We start from the raw sequence: 15,651 nt of genomic DNA on the forward strand, positions 1-15,651 counted from the left end.
CCCTGCTGTCTCCTACCCATACACTTCCTTTCCTATACCCACACACTGGGGAAGTCAAATTAGTCCTCAAAACACAGCTTGGTCAGAACTAATTCAAAGCAAAGGAAAGTGGTACTTTTGCAACCTTGGTAGTAGGGGTTTGGGTGTTTAATACACCATTGGGGTTCAAGAGACTCTGCTACTTACTAGCTATGACCTTGGGCAAGTTAATTACCTGCTAAGTGTCTCAGTTTCTTCATCTAAAAAAATGGGGATAATAGTAGTACTTACTTCATGATGTTGTTTTGAGAATTGAATGAGTTGAGGGAGTATATAACATACATGTACCAATATCTAGTACATAGTAAATGCTGTATGTGAGCTTATTTGCACTAGTTGTGTGAGGCATTTCGGGTAAAAATGAAGAAAACTCTCTAGGTGCACCTCCCATTTATGGCCAGATTATTCAAATGTGCCGAGTTCCTTGGGAAGATATTTTTCTTTTTTTGTTACAAAGTGGCAAGGTGAAAGAGAAACAGAAAGAGGATAAATATGCTTCAGAAATAGAAGCCTAATTTCAAGAAATCCATATAGAACGTCTCTGCTTTCTGACTTCAATATTTAATTAATTTCAATGGATTACATTGCTAATACTTCCTAATTGGGTCAGCTGGACTTTTCACCATTGTTCCCTCATCTCTCCAAAAACTATTTGTTTAAGGAGCTGTGCAAGCTGTCTTACAAATGGAGTTGGACAACGGCTTTAGTGCATTCTATAAATTGGAATCTGTACATCTGTAAATTATGCTGACAGGCACTTCTATAACACAATGAGGTCAAAACAGTCTCACTGAAAATGGCCTTTTCATGCTGTATCCAAGCCAAAAGCGGGGAAAGGATCATAAATGTACCATGTCATATATGCAGAAAAAAGTTGTTAAATTCAATCCAAGACACTGGTTACTTTTCAGCCAATTTTAAAGGGACTAAGTAATACAAATCTTAAACAATATAGTAATAGGATCTTAATCAAAGGTATGTTTAGGAAGAACCTATTATATGAAAATATACTGTGTTACATGCTGCAAGTATAAGAAAATTATTAAGATACAGTTCCTGATTTTAGAGAGTTTGCAGTTTAAAAGAGGAACCAAAATAATGCATGCAATTGACTAAATGAAACAAAACACAGTATAAATGCCATGAGTCAGAGGAAAAGTTTAGACTGAAAGAACACAGCAGGATTGAATTGATATTCTAAAATTCAATTCATTCATTTAATTGCTATTTCTGGAGTATCTCCTATGTGCCAAGTCATAAGATGTAGCTGGTCCTATGAAAGGATGCTAATATCTATAAACTCAATTTTTGACTAGTTTCCAGGTTACAGGGTAGAAAGGGAAAATAACTTCAGCTTCAGAGTTAGAAAAACCTGAACTAAAACCTTGCCCTACCGATGATACACTGGGTGACTTGAGCAAATAATTTGTCATCTTTGATTTCCTCTTTTAACCTCATCCTTCATTTAGTTAATGAATACATTAGTCCTTAACTATGTCTGGAATACATCCCATTCTCTTTAACCCTACATCTTAAGTCCTAAGACAATGACCACATCATTTGTTACAGATTCTGTAGCCTAATGAGTCACTTCTCATTATTCACAAGATGTAAGTCTACTGTTCTTAACAAGGCATTTAAGACTTTCAATGAGCTGAACTCTGCTTACATTTTTAACATCATGTGATAATACTCCTCCGCATATACTCTACATATCTTTAATTACCAGCCTGTGGTGTGTCTCTGTGCCTCTATACATGCTATTCTTTTTAAGAGATAAGATCTTGCTTTGTTCAGGCTGGAGTGCAGTGGTGCAATTACTACAACCTTAAACTCCTGAGCTTAACAGATCCTCCTACCTCAGCCTCATGAGTAGCTGAGACTATTTTACTTTTAATAGAGACAAGGTCTCACTAACCTGCCCAGGCTGGTCTCAAATTACTGGGATCAAGTGATCCTCCTGTCTTGGTCTACCAAAGTGCTGGGATTACAGGTGGGAGCCACCATGCCCAGCATCTAATGCCATTATTTGTATATACGCTGATTACCTCAACAAGACTAAGCAACTGAGGACAAAGACAAAGCCTTTCACCTTTAAATTCTCAGTCTTAACATAATGCCTGCCATGAAGAAGCTATGTAATATTTATTGTAGTAATGAAGTCATGTTTGGGGATAAGTAGGAAGAACCAAGAAGTGCTTTCTGAAGGAGGTAATAGTTAATGTCGGCCTTGAAAAAGTTTAAAAATATTCCCTGAATTTTAAATATGCAATTTTGGGATGTTCAGTATTTTAACATACATAAATGGGTGTGCATGTCTTCATGATTCTCTTCTTTCTTTTGACTGAGTGTTGCTCTATGGCCTAGCCTAGATGCAGTGGTGCAATCATAGTTCACTGCAACCTCGAACTCCTGGGCTCAAGGGGGCTGCTGTTTCAGTTTTCCCAGTAGCTGAGACTATAAGTGTGTACCATTGTGCCTATGCCCAGCTAATTATATATATATGTATAAGAAATGGGGTCTTTTTCTGTTGCCCAGTCTTGAATTCCTGGCCTCAGGTGATCCTTCCACATAATTGGGATTATAGACATCAGCCTCTGCACTTGGCTTCATTCTCTCTTACAAACATAACATTTTACCAGCTGAAGCTTTGTCTCTTCTATTCAAGGCCCTAAGTGTAATGATCTGAACATGGTAAAGACTTAATAAGTATCTTAATTATCTCATTTAAAGAAGCATCCTCCTGATGCCTCTTAAAAGAGAAAGACTCTTGATTTCAGAAAAGTATCACCTGGTTTTCCAGTATTTGATATCAAAAAGAGTAGACTTTTTCGCTGGGTCATAGATGGCCTTCCTTATGGTTCTACACCATACCTTTTAGCAAATAGAAATGTTGGTATTCACTCTGTGTATTTAATTTCTTCTGGACACATTAAAAAATACGCAAGGAAGTATACCACAATGTAAAGCACGAGGCAACCCCGGGCACCTCACTGCTGTTTAATTTAACTCTCCCTAGGCAGATCATGACTCAAATTGTCAAAGTATTAAGGTGGAGATCTCTCCACCCTGGATCATGTCCATTCAGGTTACCAGGGATGGTTAAGCTCCTAACTATTCTAGCAGATTTCTTATGTCTTAATACATGAAATTAACAATAGTTCCTGGGATATTCCACTCTTATCTATTACATGTTTCCACATATTCAAAATACAGAAGGAAAGCATGAACACCAATAAAGAAATTGAGTAATAGAAATCCAGAACACAGGGAAGAAAGAAAAAGTATATACTGCTGCAGTTAGCTTTTAGTAAAACTATTTCCATCATTCTGAATATTCATATTTATTAAAAATAAATCTAATTTTGGCAGCATATCATGGTTAGGAGCCAGGGAAATCGTCATGGGGACCTTAGTATTTTATTTCACAAGAGAGCTCTATGAGGAACCCTGGTTTATCTGCAAATCTTCGACTTGGAAATCCCTGCATATTAAGAAAGGTATTGGCTAAATTTGAGCAGCTCACGCAGCATCTAGAGGAAACACTCTTAAGCGGGATAGTGAAGCGTCTGAGATGCGGTTATAGCTATACAAACATAACTCAAGGCGCGGATTAGGGAGGCCAGTTTTGAAGGGGAAGTCTTCTCCCCGTCAAATGCTGAAGGTCTGCTTTCAATGTTTGAGCGTCTGCACTTGGGGAGTTTTCAGCTGGGTTCTCAGCCTGGGTTCACCTGTCGACTTGCTCCAGGCCAAACCAGATTTTGAAAAGGAAGGCAACTTCTTTTTCGCGGCAAACCTTTTGACCCACGCACCTTCTCACAACTCTGCCCTTCTCAACCCCTGAGCTAGTGTAAGCAGGGAGGCGGAAGGCGCTGGGGAGAGGCTCAGAAGGGGCGGTGGGGACGTGGGGACTATCCCCTTTCGAACTGCATTTGTAGCTGCCAAGGAGTAGCCAACAAGCACCAGATTTATGTGCACTTTGAAAGAAGCACCTTCACCATTGGCTTTTTAAGCGGCGCTGTCGCTAGGGAGCGGCTGGAAGAGAGGGCAGCCTCGGGGAGAAGCCCGAGCAGTTTGTCCCCGTCACCTGGGCGAGGAGGCACACACACACACACACGAACACACGCCGTTGGCGAGTTCGAGCCCCGCGGCCCGGGTCCGCCCGCGTGCACCCCTCGGCGCGGCTCGACCCCCGCCCCCCGCCGCCCGCCGCCCGCCGCCCGCCGATTCCTGCTGCTGCCGCCCAGAGGAGAAAGGAACCTCTGCCTCGAATTTCTCCCACGGCGCCCGGCGCTGCGGAGAGCGGCAAGGGTGGGCACGAGGCGGAGAACGCGATGAATGAGTTCTCCCCTCGCCTCGGAGTTGTCTGAGTTGGCGGCGCTGCGCCCAGGCTTCCGGCTCTCAGCGCCCCACGCGTGCGTGGCTCCCCGGGCTGCCACCCACGCCCACGGCGGGGGCCGAGCCGGCCACGCAGGGCAGCCGAGGCCCCGGAGCTCCTGTCCTGGCCCCAGTCCGGGGAAAAGGAGGGTTGTCCCCAGCGGAGGCGCACGGCCGCGCGGTCTCCCCGCACTCTCCCCGCGGTCCCATCTGTTCCCCATGGCGTCTCATCCGCAAACCCGGATCCAGGCTTACCTGGAGAAGAACAAGATCGGTCCCCTGTTTGAGGTAAGGCGCTGTGGAGGAGGGTGGTCCCGTCGTCTTCAGGGGAAGGGGTGCAGTAATAAAAACAGAACAAGCGCCCCCACCCCTTCCAGGGAAGGAGGGATGGAGAACGAACGCGCTGGAGAGGGCACCCTGGGGTTCGCTGGCTTTTGCTCTGTCCCGGCCAGGTGTCCTGGAACGCGGCCGGCCCACTTAGCCAGTTACCTGAACGCGGACAGGTGAGCCCGGTTGGGCCCAGCCTCAGCCTGGCAGGGGAAGTTTGAGCCCTCTGACTGTCCTGCACCTCTCAGCCACAAGTTCAGGACCCGGGCAGGCTGAGGCAGGCAATGCAAACGGATGCACACACTCAGACTATGTTGCACACGCACACTTTGTTTCTGAATTCACGCTGTTTTGCGTGTTGGATTTTCTTTCGTTCTTTCTGTTTAATGAGGGCGGTAATAGAACCCGAAAAGGTGGAGGAGGTGTTACCAGTTAATACGATTAACTGGAAGAAAGCTGAACTGGTGAGGAGTAGGCTTCAGTAGGTGCAGGGTGTTGAATGAAATTGGCACTGGGAGACTGCCATTGGTCACTGGACGAAAGGAGAGTCCTTTGCACTGCAGACCCCACATGTGCTAGCAGGAGAAAGGGACGGAGAAAGGTTCTGAAAAGCACACGGGTATACATGGAAGGAGACTATAGCTCTGAGCTGCTTTTTTCCTCGCCATTAAAGAATTGATGATAAAAATACAGTAGAAGAAAGAGCGCGAGGACAAGAGAAAATGAGAACAAGATGTTGAAACCTGGCACCAGCAAAGTGTCCCGCGGGTTGCCAGGGCGCTGGGTAGGGGTGGGGCGGGTGGGGTCGAGGTGTTCCTGCCTTGCCCCCGCCCCCTACATCTCCCAGAAGCAGTTGCAGCTGTTCTTGGTTGGGAGTGAGGGCTGGGGCTGGGGGTGGGAATGGGGGAGGTTACGTGTCAGCGTCTAAGAGAGACGGAATCGCGGCAGGTGGAGGAGGGTGCACTGGAGATCGCGGAAAACGGCGCAGAGGCTGAAGAGAAGCAAGTGAGAACTGCAGAGAACAACAACAAAAATAATGCGAGTTAATGAAGCTGCAAAAAAAGGGCGAGGAGGACAAAGGTGTGGTCCAATAGGTCTTTTGGGAGGACAGGTTTCACATAACAAGATTTGCAAGATCTGCTAAGTTTTTCTGCCTAACTTTAACGATAATCTGTTTTGCACGATACGACCATTGTTTCCATTGAAGCTTGCATTGTGGGGTGCAGAGTCCTACAATTGCATCGATTCTTTTTTTCTGCCAAAAATGTTACCAAAGGCAATCCATGCAAGAACGAAATAAAATTGGCGGAACTACCAGATTTCTTTTCTTTGTCTTCAGTTTAATGATTATTAATTATACATATCCTATATAATTTTTTAAAGGCAGAAACAAAATCTGCGACGCATTGTATTAATTGCATTGAAAGAATCATAAAATGAATATTTAGAGTGTGTTTGCTCTCTACTCTCCTAGAGTATAAAATACAAGTGGCTTGGGAGAATAAATAATTTTCAATTAATACTGTTTTCATTTGTTATTTTAAAATTCCCAAGATTATTTCCAAATGATAATAGTAAAATTAGGAATATATGTAAACTTTGTACATAATTAGAAAATAAACCCAAATGGCTATTTGTCAAGTGCCCCCCGCCCCTACCTTTTAATGCTCACCATCATGTTCTGCACAGAAGAATTTTAAGTGATAGGAACATGTCTCATAAAAGCTTTAGGTTTCCTCACCAGAACACAAGCACCACCATGCTTCGTATTTTAATGGATACATATTACCATACACCTGCATTAGGTTGGATTGTAGTGATGAGTAGTGCACTTCTAAGGTTTGCTGTCCACTTTAAATAATCGAAGTGAGAAAACTGGATAACAAATTTTCTTTCACTAAAAGCTGGATATAACAGTTCCTTATGTAACAATTTTCATCATGATACAGCTTGGTTTTGAGAGTACAATTACATGTATTTTACAAAATTGGATGATTTTACTAGTATGTAGCTTATCTTGTTTCGTGTTTAAAAAAAAAAAAAAAACAGTGAAGAAATGCCACCTGTGAAATGGACATTGCTGATCTAGAGACCATTCTCTTCTAGAACCTTACTCAATAATAGTTTTCATAAGAATTGATAAGGGTCAGAGGAGGCGCCCAGCAATCTGAACATATTAAGAGGCAGCACAGATGTTTGCTACAATTTTAATTTCTGGGCCACATTTTGAGAAACTAAGCTAAAATCTCTTTTTTACCATTCACAAATTGAAATAGGCAACTCCATGTCTTGTCATCTATGCTTTGTTGTGTTGAGTCAGTGGAGTTGACACAGGCTTCTTTCAGCTTGGAAAATATGCAGTATCTGACAATACGTCCCCCTTGTGGATAGTTTAAGTTAGGAAGGTTTTAAGAAAATTTAATTGGTGTGAGATACTTTAAAGATAATCCATGAATGCCATTTAAAACAAAAGCAAAAGGTAAGTACCCTATTCCTTGGTATTGAGAATACTTTTTTTTTTTTTTTTTTACCTCTAGAACTTTCTTATCTAGTTTGGTTACTTAGTTTATTTCTTACTTAATTTGTTTATTGCTAATATTTTATGATTTGAGATGCTCATGAAAGTGTTACATGCAGTATGGTGTTCCAAAAATAATTTTAAATTGAAATTAATTTTGTTTTCAGCTGACTCAGGAGAATAAATTTGTACTATTAATTTCATTGAAGGTGTTTTGAAGCATTGCAAAACTGTGCCTAAAAATCATTGCGTTAGAATTCTGGGTAATGATGTTCTGATTAAATAATATGAAGTTGTAAGACAAAAAAGATGTTTCACAAACTCTTTGTAATTTTGTTAAGATGTAGGAGTTTACATCTTCAAGGACATTTATTTGTAATATATAAGAATACTATATGTATAGTGAAATATATATATATATATATATATATATATATATATATATTCCATGTATGTATACACACACACACACATTTTATATAAAGAAATGCAAACTTTTCAGTTTCTCCCATTCCCGATAAGTAAATAGAATAATTAGTTGAAGATCATTGATTGGAAAGGTGCTCAGGGCAGTCATATATTTTGCTTCAGGCCTGATCACACTCACATGAGTGTGAAATCTTAAATTATTAAAAAGTCAAATAGTGGGGATCTTCATAAAATCACCATAGAATTGTTAAGTCTGTGTACTTAAAATGTAGCAAACCAAAATCACTACATTTCTCTAAGTATGTTATGACCCACTCAAAATAGAATGAAATCACTCTATCACCTTCTCTGTTCAGCTCAAAGTACTTCTACTCACATGATGTAAATTTGCATGAACTGATTTGGCATATATGTTGTGACGTGGACTCATCGAACTCATAGTCAAAGCCTGCATCACTTACATATTTTGCTGTTGTGCAGCTCGCTCTTCTCTGGTACCCTGCTGCACATTTTCCAGCCGTGTATGCAACCCTGAGCTCCAATTAGCTGCCAACCCTTAGCAAGCCCATTATTTCACTTTATTGACCTCCGTGATCATATCTAAAAGGTGCCCCTTGCTCTTATCAGAGAGCAGCAGTGTACGTAAAGATCTCCTTTGGTTGTTCTCCATCTCATAAGGATCACAGCTTTGGGCCACCTGTTGCTTAATACCTGAAAACAAATATCTTGTCTAATTTGGCCAGGCTTATGATTATTTAGGGCAATTGTTTGGGGATAAGAAGGCTACTCATTACTCATTTACTGCCAGAGGAAAAATTCCCCTCCAGAAGATATTTTAGTGTTTAAAAATAATTTGTCATTAGTAAAAGTAAAAATGTCATTTTAATAAAAATGATTAGGAATATGCTTTTATTAGAGAAGTAATAAAATATGAGCTTGGTACTTGTGTTCAACTTAAATATTGTAAATATATTTTTTGGAGTAATGATCATTGGGTGCTCAAAGTTATGAAGAATTCCTATATCAAAATTTGTATTAATCTTTATAATCTTAGACCATTTAGAGGAGGCAGAAGTCAAAGAAAGCAGTTCAATTTTATAAAATTTTGCTTAGAAACCAAGTTAAGTTTTGTAATTGATTTTTGAAAGTTACTTTAATTAACATGTTCCTATTATTAGCCCATTTATTTTTTATTTCTTCCTTAATGTATTTTATTTTCATGTAGCTTTTAAGTAGCTCAATAAAGTGACTCAAAATTCAACTCAATAAATAACTCTATATAACCTTAGAAATAATAATATGTGTGTATACCAATATGGCCTCAATAAATTTGAAAACAGAAATAATATTTTGGCCAGGCATGGTGACACATGCCTGTAATCCCAGAACTTTGGGAGACTGAGGCAGGTGGATTCACTTGAGGTCAGGAGTTCAAGACTGCTTTGCCAACACAGTGAAACCCCATCTCTACTAAAAAGACAAAAATTAGCTGGGCATGTTGGTACACACCTGTAATCTCAGCTACTCAGGAGGCTGAAGCAGGAGAATTGCTTGAACCTGGGAATCAGTGAGCCAAGATCATGCCATTGCACTCCAGCCTGGGTGACAGAGTGAGACTCCATCACACACACACAAAAGAAATAATATTTTAATGCTTGTGGTCCTCTTTTAAGAGAATATGATTAATGGAAATATGAGACTACAAAAATAACAAAGCCTTTCTTCCCTTTATTTTTCTGGTAATTCAGTTAAAAAGTCATGAACCATGCAAAGAGAACAGCTAAGGCCCATACAATAAGGACAGCTAAGTTGGGAGTTCACATGGAAGGTATTGGAACATGATTAAAGAAAGAGGCTGAGTGGGCAGTGACCTGGCAGGGTGAGAAGATTTGTTACCTGAGGTGGGGGCAGGTATTAAATATATTGAAAATATATTGAAAAAATATAGATTCAAGTCAGCTTTCTTACTGATGGAGATAGGAGTTACAGAAATAATATAAGGAAGAGCTAGAATGAACCTTGTATGTTGAATTGAAATTGGAGGTGTTGGTGTGATCTCATGACTTCCAGTAATAGAAATATGTATAGATGTAATAGAAGTAAATATAGATTTGTATGTATTTACACATACTTAAGTGCATATACTTGCATTAGTTCCCCCCTCTGTCTACTGGAAGGGCCTGGGAATAGTAACATCCTGGTAGCAATAAGCCATCTGGCACCCAGATTTTGGTTTCTAAATATCATTCTCCATTAAGTAGACCCAGGTGTCCTTGAAGAAATGGTTGACTCCAGGTTTGGGGTTAAGCAAAGTGTGAAGTATCATATGTCAAAAAACACGGAAGAGCTCAAAGAATAATAGAAATGTATTAAAGGACACAGAGGAGTTGTCTATCCCTAAGACAACTTGAGGGTCAAAATAAAAAATGATAGTAACAGATTATTATACCGAATAAAATAGGAATATTTTACTTCACTGGGATCTAATGGAATGTGGAATGTGCTCAATTCATGGGCGGAAGAGACAGCTTTAGCTTATAGTAGAATGCCAAATAATAAAAGTAGAAGGATGATAGAATTAGAAAATCACTACTGGAAACCATCTGAAATATAATTCAGGCAAGAAACATTAATCATTACTAAAATTAATGAGTACAAGTTGGATGAACAATGAAATGTTACATAATCTCTAAGTATCTTCCTACAAAATACTTGTAAATTACAAAGGGAAAAAATAACTTTATAGTAAAGAAACCTGGCAGACACGACTTTGCTCAAGTGGTGGGATAAAGCAATATTGTATACCCATGATAGGATACATTTAAAATACACCATGTTTTGTGTTATTCCTCACAGTCATGTGTAACTTGAACTGAATAATGAGAAAATATCTCATAAAGCTAATGGAGGAAATCTACAAAGTAACTTTTCTAGAGTTTTCAAAAATGTTAAAGTCATGAGGGTCAAGAGAGGCCTCAGACTGAAGGGACATGACAACTAAGTGCAAAATATGGTTCTGCATATAATACTTCTGCTATGAAAGAGATTATTGGGAAAGTTGACAAAATTTGAATGTGGTCTCTATGTGAAGGGAATATGGAATTATTTGTATTGCTGCTATACTTTTTCTATAAATTTAAAATTTCCTCAAAGGAAAAAATACTAAAAATAATTTTAAAAAGCACCTACGAAATAAATATGTGCAAAATAGTTCGCCCACTGGGTTTCTTTAAACAGCAAATTATATGAATGGAGCTAAGAATTTTATCAACGTTTATACATGGAAATGGCTTATATGAGAAATAGCTAAAAATCTGAGTAAAGAAAATTTGCAATTCTGGTTAACTAAGTGTATGCATTTCCCTCTTCTTCCTCTCAAAATCATTTTGAAATATCTGAAAAATGTTTAAACAGTAAATACATAAGAGTACTGGAACACAAGAAAGAGTGCTGAGAGAGACACTTCTCTTTGTGTACAGAATTTCTTTATTAGCAGTAGTGGGCTCTTCTTTGCACCTATATATAGTCGGTGGCACAGAGTCAATAACGTGTTTTCTTAGTTTATTTTGTGCTGCTATTACACAGTGCCTTTATTTCCCATAGTTCTGGAGGCTGGGACGTCCAAGATCATGGTGCTGGCCTCTGGTCTGGTGAGGGCCCTCTTACTTTGTACTCACATGGCAGAAGGCCAGAGGGCAGGCTAGCTGAACACTGTATGAAACCTCTTTTAAAAGGATCTGAATCCCATTAATGAGGGAGCAGCCTTTTTGGTCTAATCACCTCTTAAAGACCTCACTTCTAACCCCCCTTAGACTACCACACATAAATTTTGAAGAGGCCACATTCTAACCAGAGACAAATGCATTTTAAAGTTCCTTCCAGGAAATTTGAAATATTTCCTGCAAGGTACCTTGAAGAATTTCCTGGAAGATAACTTACAATGCATTGTCTCTATTAGAACAGTCTCCTCATATGCCCTTCCTGGTGTCTAGAAGGCTATTTGTAATTCCTCTTCTCCTTACTCCTTCTGCATCTTCAGGCAATGACTGATCTTTTTGTCCCTATGGATTAGGTGTCTTTTTTTAGTTTTGTGCATAGGGAATCACACACTGTGCAATCTTTTTTTTTTTTTTTTTTTTTTGGGTATATCCTTTTTAACCTCTAAGTTAATAACTGTTAACCTAACAATTATTTTAATATTCACCCATGTTGTAGCACATTATCAATTTTTTATTTATTTTTATTGCTGAGTTATATCCCATATGGCTATATACTTTCATTTTTCTTACGTAAATACCTGGAGTGGATTGACTGGACTATATGGTAGGTATATGTTAAACTTTTAAAGAAACTAGCTATTAAAGTGGTTGTACAATTCTACATTTCTGTGAATAGTGTATTAGCCATCCTAACTGGTTTGTAATTATATCTCATTGTTATTTTAATTGATACTTCCCTGATGACTAATGCAACAAATTTTCTTTTTATGTGATTATTTGCCTTTAAAATATCTTTGGTGATGTGTCTATCCAAATATGTCACCTAATTTTATTAGAGTTGTTTGGGGGTTTTAAGAATTATATATTCTAGGTCCTTTGTATTTTCATATGAATTTTAGAATCATTATTTTTCTTTCTTTATTAAGGAGAGAACTTTCACCTTTCACTTAAGCATGGTTTACAGTAGGGTTCACTCTTGGTGTATATTCCATGGGTTTGGACAAATATATAAAGATATATATTCACCATAATAGTGTCATACAGAGTATTTTCACTGGCCTAAAAATCCTCTGTGTTTCGCCTATCCAGCCCTCCCTCCCCCATAAATCCTGGCAACCCTTGATCTTTTTACTGTCTCCATATTTTTGCCTTTTCTCAAATGTTACATATTATAATATTAAGTTGGAATCATACAGCATGTGGCCTTTTTCAGATTGGCTTCTTTCCTTTAGTAACATGCAGTTAAGGTTCCTCCATGTCTTTTCATGGCTTGATAGCTCATTTCTTTTTTTAGTTCTGAATAATATTTCATTGTTTGGATATACCATAGTTTATCCATTTCCCTACCAAATGAAGGACATCTTAGTTCCTTCCAAGTTTTGGCAATTATAAATAAAGCTGCTATAAACATCCATATCCAGGCTTTTATGTGGATATGTCTTTAAATTTTTTATTTAATTTTATTTTTAACTTTTAGGTTTGGGGGTACATGTGAAGGATTGTTATATAGTCATGGGGGGTTGTTGTAAATATTATTTCATCACTCAATGTTAAGCCTAGTACCCAATAGTATCTTTTCTGCTCCTCTTCTTCTTCCCACCCTCCACCCTCAAGTAGACCCCAGTATCTGTTGTTTCTTTCTTTGTGTTCATAAGTTCTCATCATTTACTTACCACTTACAGGTGAGAACATGTGGCATTTGGTTTTCTGTTCCTGTTTGAGTTTGCTAAAGGTAATAACCTCCAGCTCTGTTCATGTTACTACAAAGACATGATCTTATTCTTTTTCATGGCTACATAGTCTTCCATGGTGTATATGTACTACATTTTATAAAAATCCAATCCATCATTGACAGGCATTTAGGTTGATTCCGTGACTTTGCAATTATGATAGTACTGCAATGAACATTCATATGTGTGGGTCTTTATGATAGAATGACTTCTCTTTCTCTGGGTATAGTCCCACTCGTGATTTCTGGGTCAAATGGTAGTTCTCTTTTCAGGTCTTTGAAGAATCACCATACTGCTTTCCACAATGGTTGAACTAATTTACACTCCCAACAGTGTATAAGTGTTCCCTTTTCTCCACAGCATCACCCAGCATCTGTTGTTCTTTGACATTTTAATAGTAGCCATTCTGACTAGTGTGAGGTGGTATCTCACTGTGATTTTGATTTGCATTTATCTAATCATCAGTGATGTTGAGCTTTTTTTCATACATGTGTTGGCCACATTCATGTCTTCTTTTGAGAAGTGTCCTTTGCCCACTTTTTAATGGGGTTATTTTTCTCTTGTAAATTTCTTCAACTTTCTTATAGATGATAGATATTAGACCTTTGTTAGAAGCATAGTCTGGAAATAGTTTCTCTTATTCTCTAGGTTGTCTGTTTACTCTGTGGATATTTTCTTTTGCTGTGCAGAAGCTCTTAATTAGATCTCATTTGTCAACTTTTGCTTTTGTTGTGATTGCTTTTGGTGTCTTTGTCATGAAATCTTTGTTCATTCCTATCTCCAGGTTGGTATTGCCTATGATGTCTTCCAGTATTTTTATAGTTTTGGGTTTTACATTTATGTCTTTAATCCATCTTGAGTTGATTTTTGTGTGTGATGTAAGGCAGGAGTCCAACTTCAATCTTATGTATATGGCTAACCAGTTATCCCAGCACGTTTTGTTGAATAGGGAGTTTTTTTCCCCATTGCTTGCTTTTGTCAGCTTTTTCAAAGATAAGATGGTCATTGAGGTGTGGCCTTATTTCTGAGTTCTCTATTCTGTTGCTGTAGTCTATATGCCTGTTTTTGTACCAGTACCATGCTGTTTTGGTTACTGTAGCCTTGTAATATAGTTTGAAGTTGGGTAATGTAATGCCTCCGGCTTTATTCTTTTTGCTTAGGATTGCCTTGACTATTCAGGCTTGTTTTTGGTTCTATATGAATTTTAAAATAGTTTTTTCTAGTTCTGTGAAGAATATTGTCAGCAGTTTGATAAGAACAGCATTAAATCTATATATTGCTTTGGGCAGTCTAGCCATTTTAATTATATTGATTCTTCCTATCCATGAGCGTGGGATGTTTTTTCATTTGTGTCTTCTCTCATTTCTTTGGGCAGAGTTTTGTAATGCTCATTGTAGAGATCTTTCTCTTCCCTGGTTAGCTGTATTTCTAAGAATTTTATTCTTTTTTTGTGACAATTGTGAATGGGGTTGCCTTTCTGATTTGATTCTCAGTTTGGCTGTTGTTGGTATATAAGAATGCTAGTGACTTTGGGACATTGATTTTAAATTCTGCAAATTTGCTGAAGTTGTTTATCAGTTGGAGAAGCTTTGGGGCTGAGATTATAGCATTTTCTAGATAAAGAATCTTGTCATCTGCAAAGAGAGAGAGTTTGACTTCCTCTCTTCCTATCTGAATGCACTTTATTTCTTTCTCTTTCCTGATTGCCCTGACCAGGACTTCCAATACTATGTTGAATAGAAGTAGTGAGAGAGGGCATCCTGGTTGTTTGTCAGTTTTAAAGATGAATGCTTCCAGATTTTGCCCTTTCTGTGCATTTGTCATAGATGGCTCTTATTATTTTGAGGTATGTTTCTTCAATACCTGATTTACTGAGAGTTTTTAACTTGAAGGGGTATTAAATTTTATCAAAAGCCTTTTCTGTGTCTATTGAGATAATCGTGGTTTTTGTCTTTAGTTCTGTTTATGTGATGAATCATATTTATTGATTTGCATATGTTGAACCAACCTTGCATCCTGGGGATGAAGCCTACTTGACCATGGTGAATTAGCTTTTTGATGTGCTACTGGATTCAGTTTGGAGGTATTTTGGTGAGAATTTTTGCACTGATGTTCATCAAAGATATTGGCTTGAAGTTCTTCTGTTTTTGTTGTGTCTCTGCCAAGTTTTAGTATCTAGATAATGCTATCCTCATATAGTAGGTTGAGGAGGAGTCATTCCTCCTCAATTTTTGGGAAGAGTTTCAGTAGGAATGGCACCAGCTTTTCTTTGTACATCTGGTAGAATTTGGTTGTGTTTCCATCAGGTTCTAGGCTTGTTTTAGTTGGTAGGCTGTTTATTATGGATTCAATTTCAGAGCTTGTTATTGGTCTGTTCAGGGAATAGATTTCTTCCTTGCTCAGTCTTGTGAGGGTACATGTGCCCAGAAATTTTTCTATCTCTTGTAGGTTTTCTAGTTTGTGTGTATAGAAGTGTTCACTGTAGTTTCTGATGATTGTTTTTATTTCTGTG

General features: G+C 38.5%; 1 protein-coding gene across 4 annotated transcripts in view; it reads left to right on the forward strand.

Moving 5' to 3' along the window:
* Positions 1–4,250: 4,250 nt before the first annotated feature.
* The window catches only part of C15H8orf34 (chromosome 15 C8orf34 homolog), a 448,873-nt gene continuing 437,472 nt past the window's right edge, over positions 4,251–15,651 (forward strand). For 2 of the 4 annotated variants that reach the window (XM_003942901.4, XM_074386742.1), the window contains exon 1: positions 4,252–4,704. In XM_003942901.4, coding sequence (XP_003942950.2) covers positions 4,378–4,704 — 327 coding nt within the window. In that variant the 5' untranslated portion in view covers positions 4,252–4,377. Of the gene's footprint in view, positions 4,705–15,651 lie in introns of all 4 variants that reach the window. The other 2 variants (XM_074386744.1, XM_074386743.1) reach the window with 2 other exon arrangements.

This window comes from Saimiri boliviensis, chromosome 15 (genome assembly GCF_048565385.1).
Source record: "Saimiri boliviensis isolate mSaiBol1 chromosome 15, mSaiBol1.pri, whole genome shotgun sequence".
NCBI classification, from domain to species: domain Eukaryota; kingdom Metazoa; phylum Chordata; class Mammalia; order Primates; family Cebidae; genus Saimiri; species Saimiri boliviensis.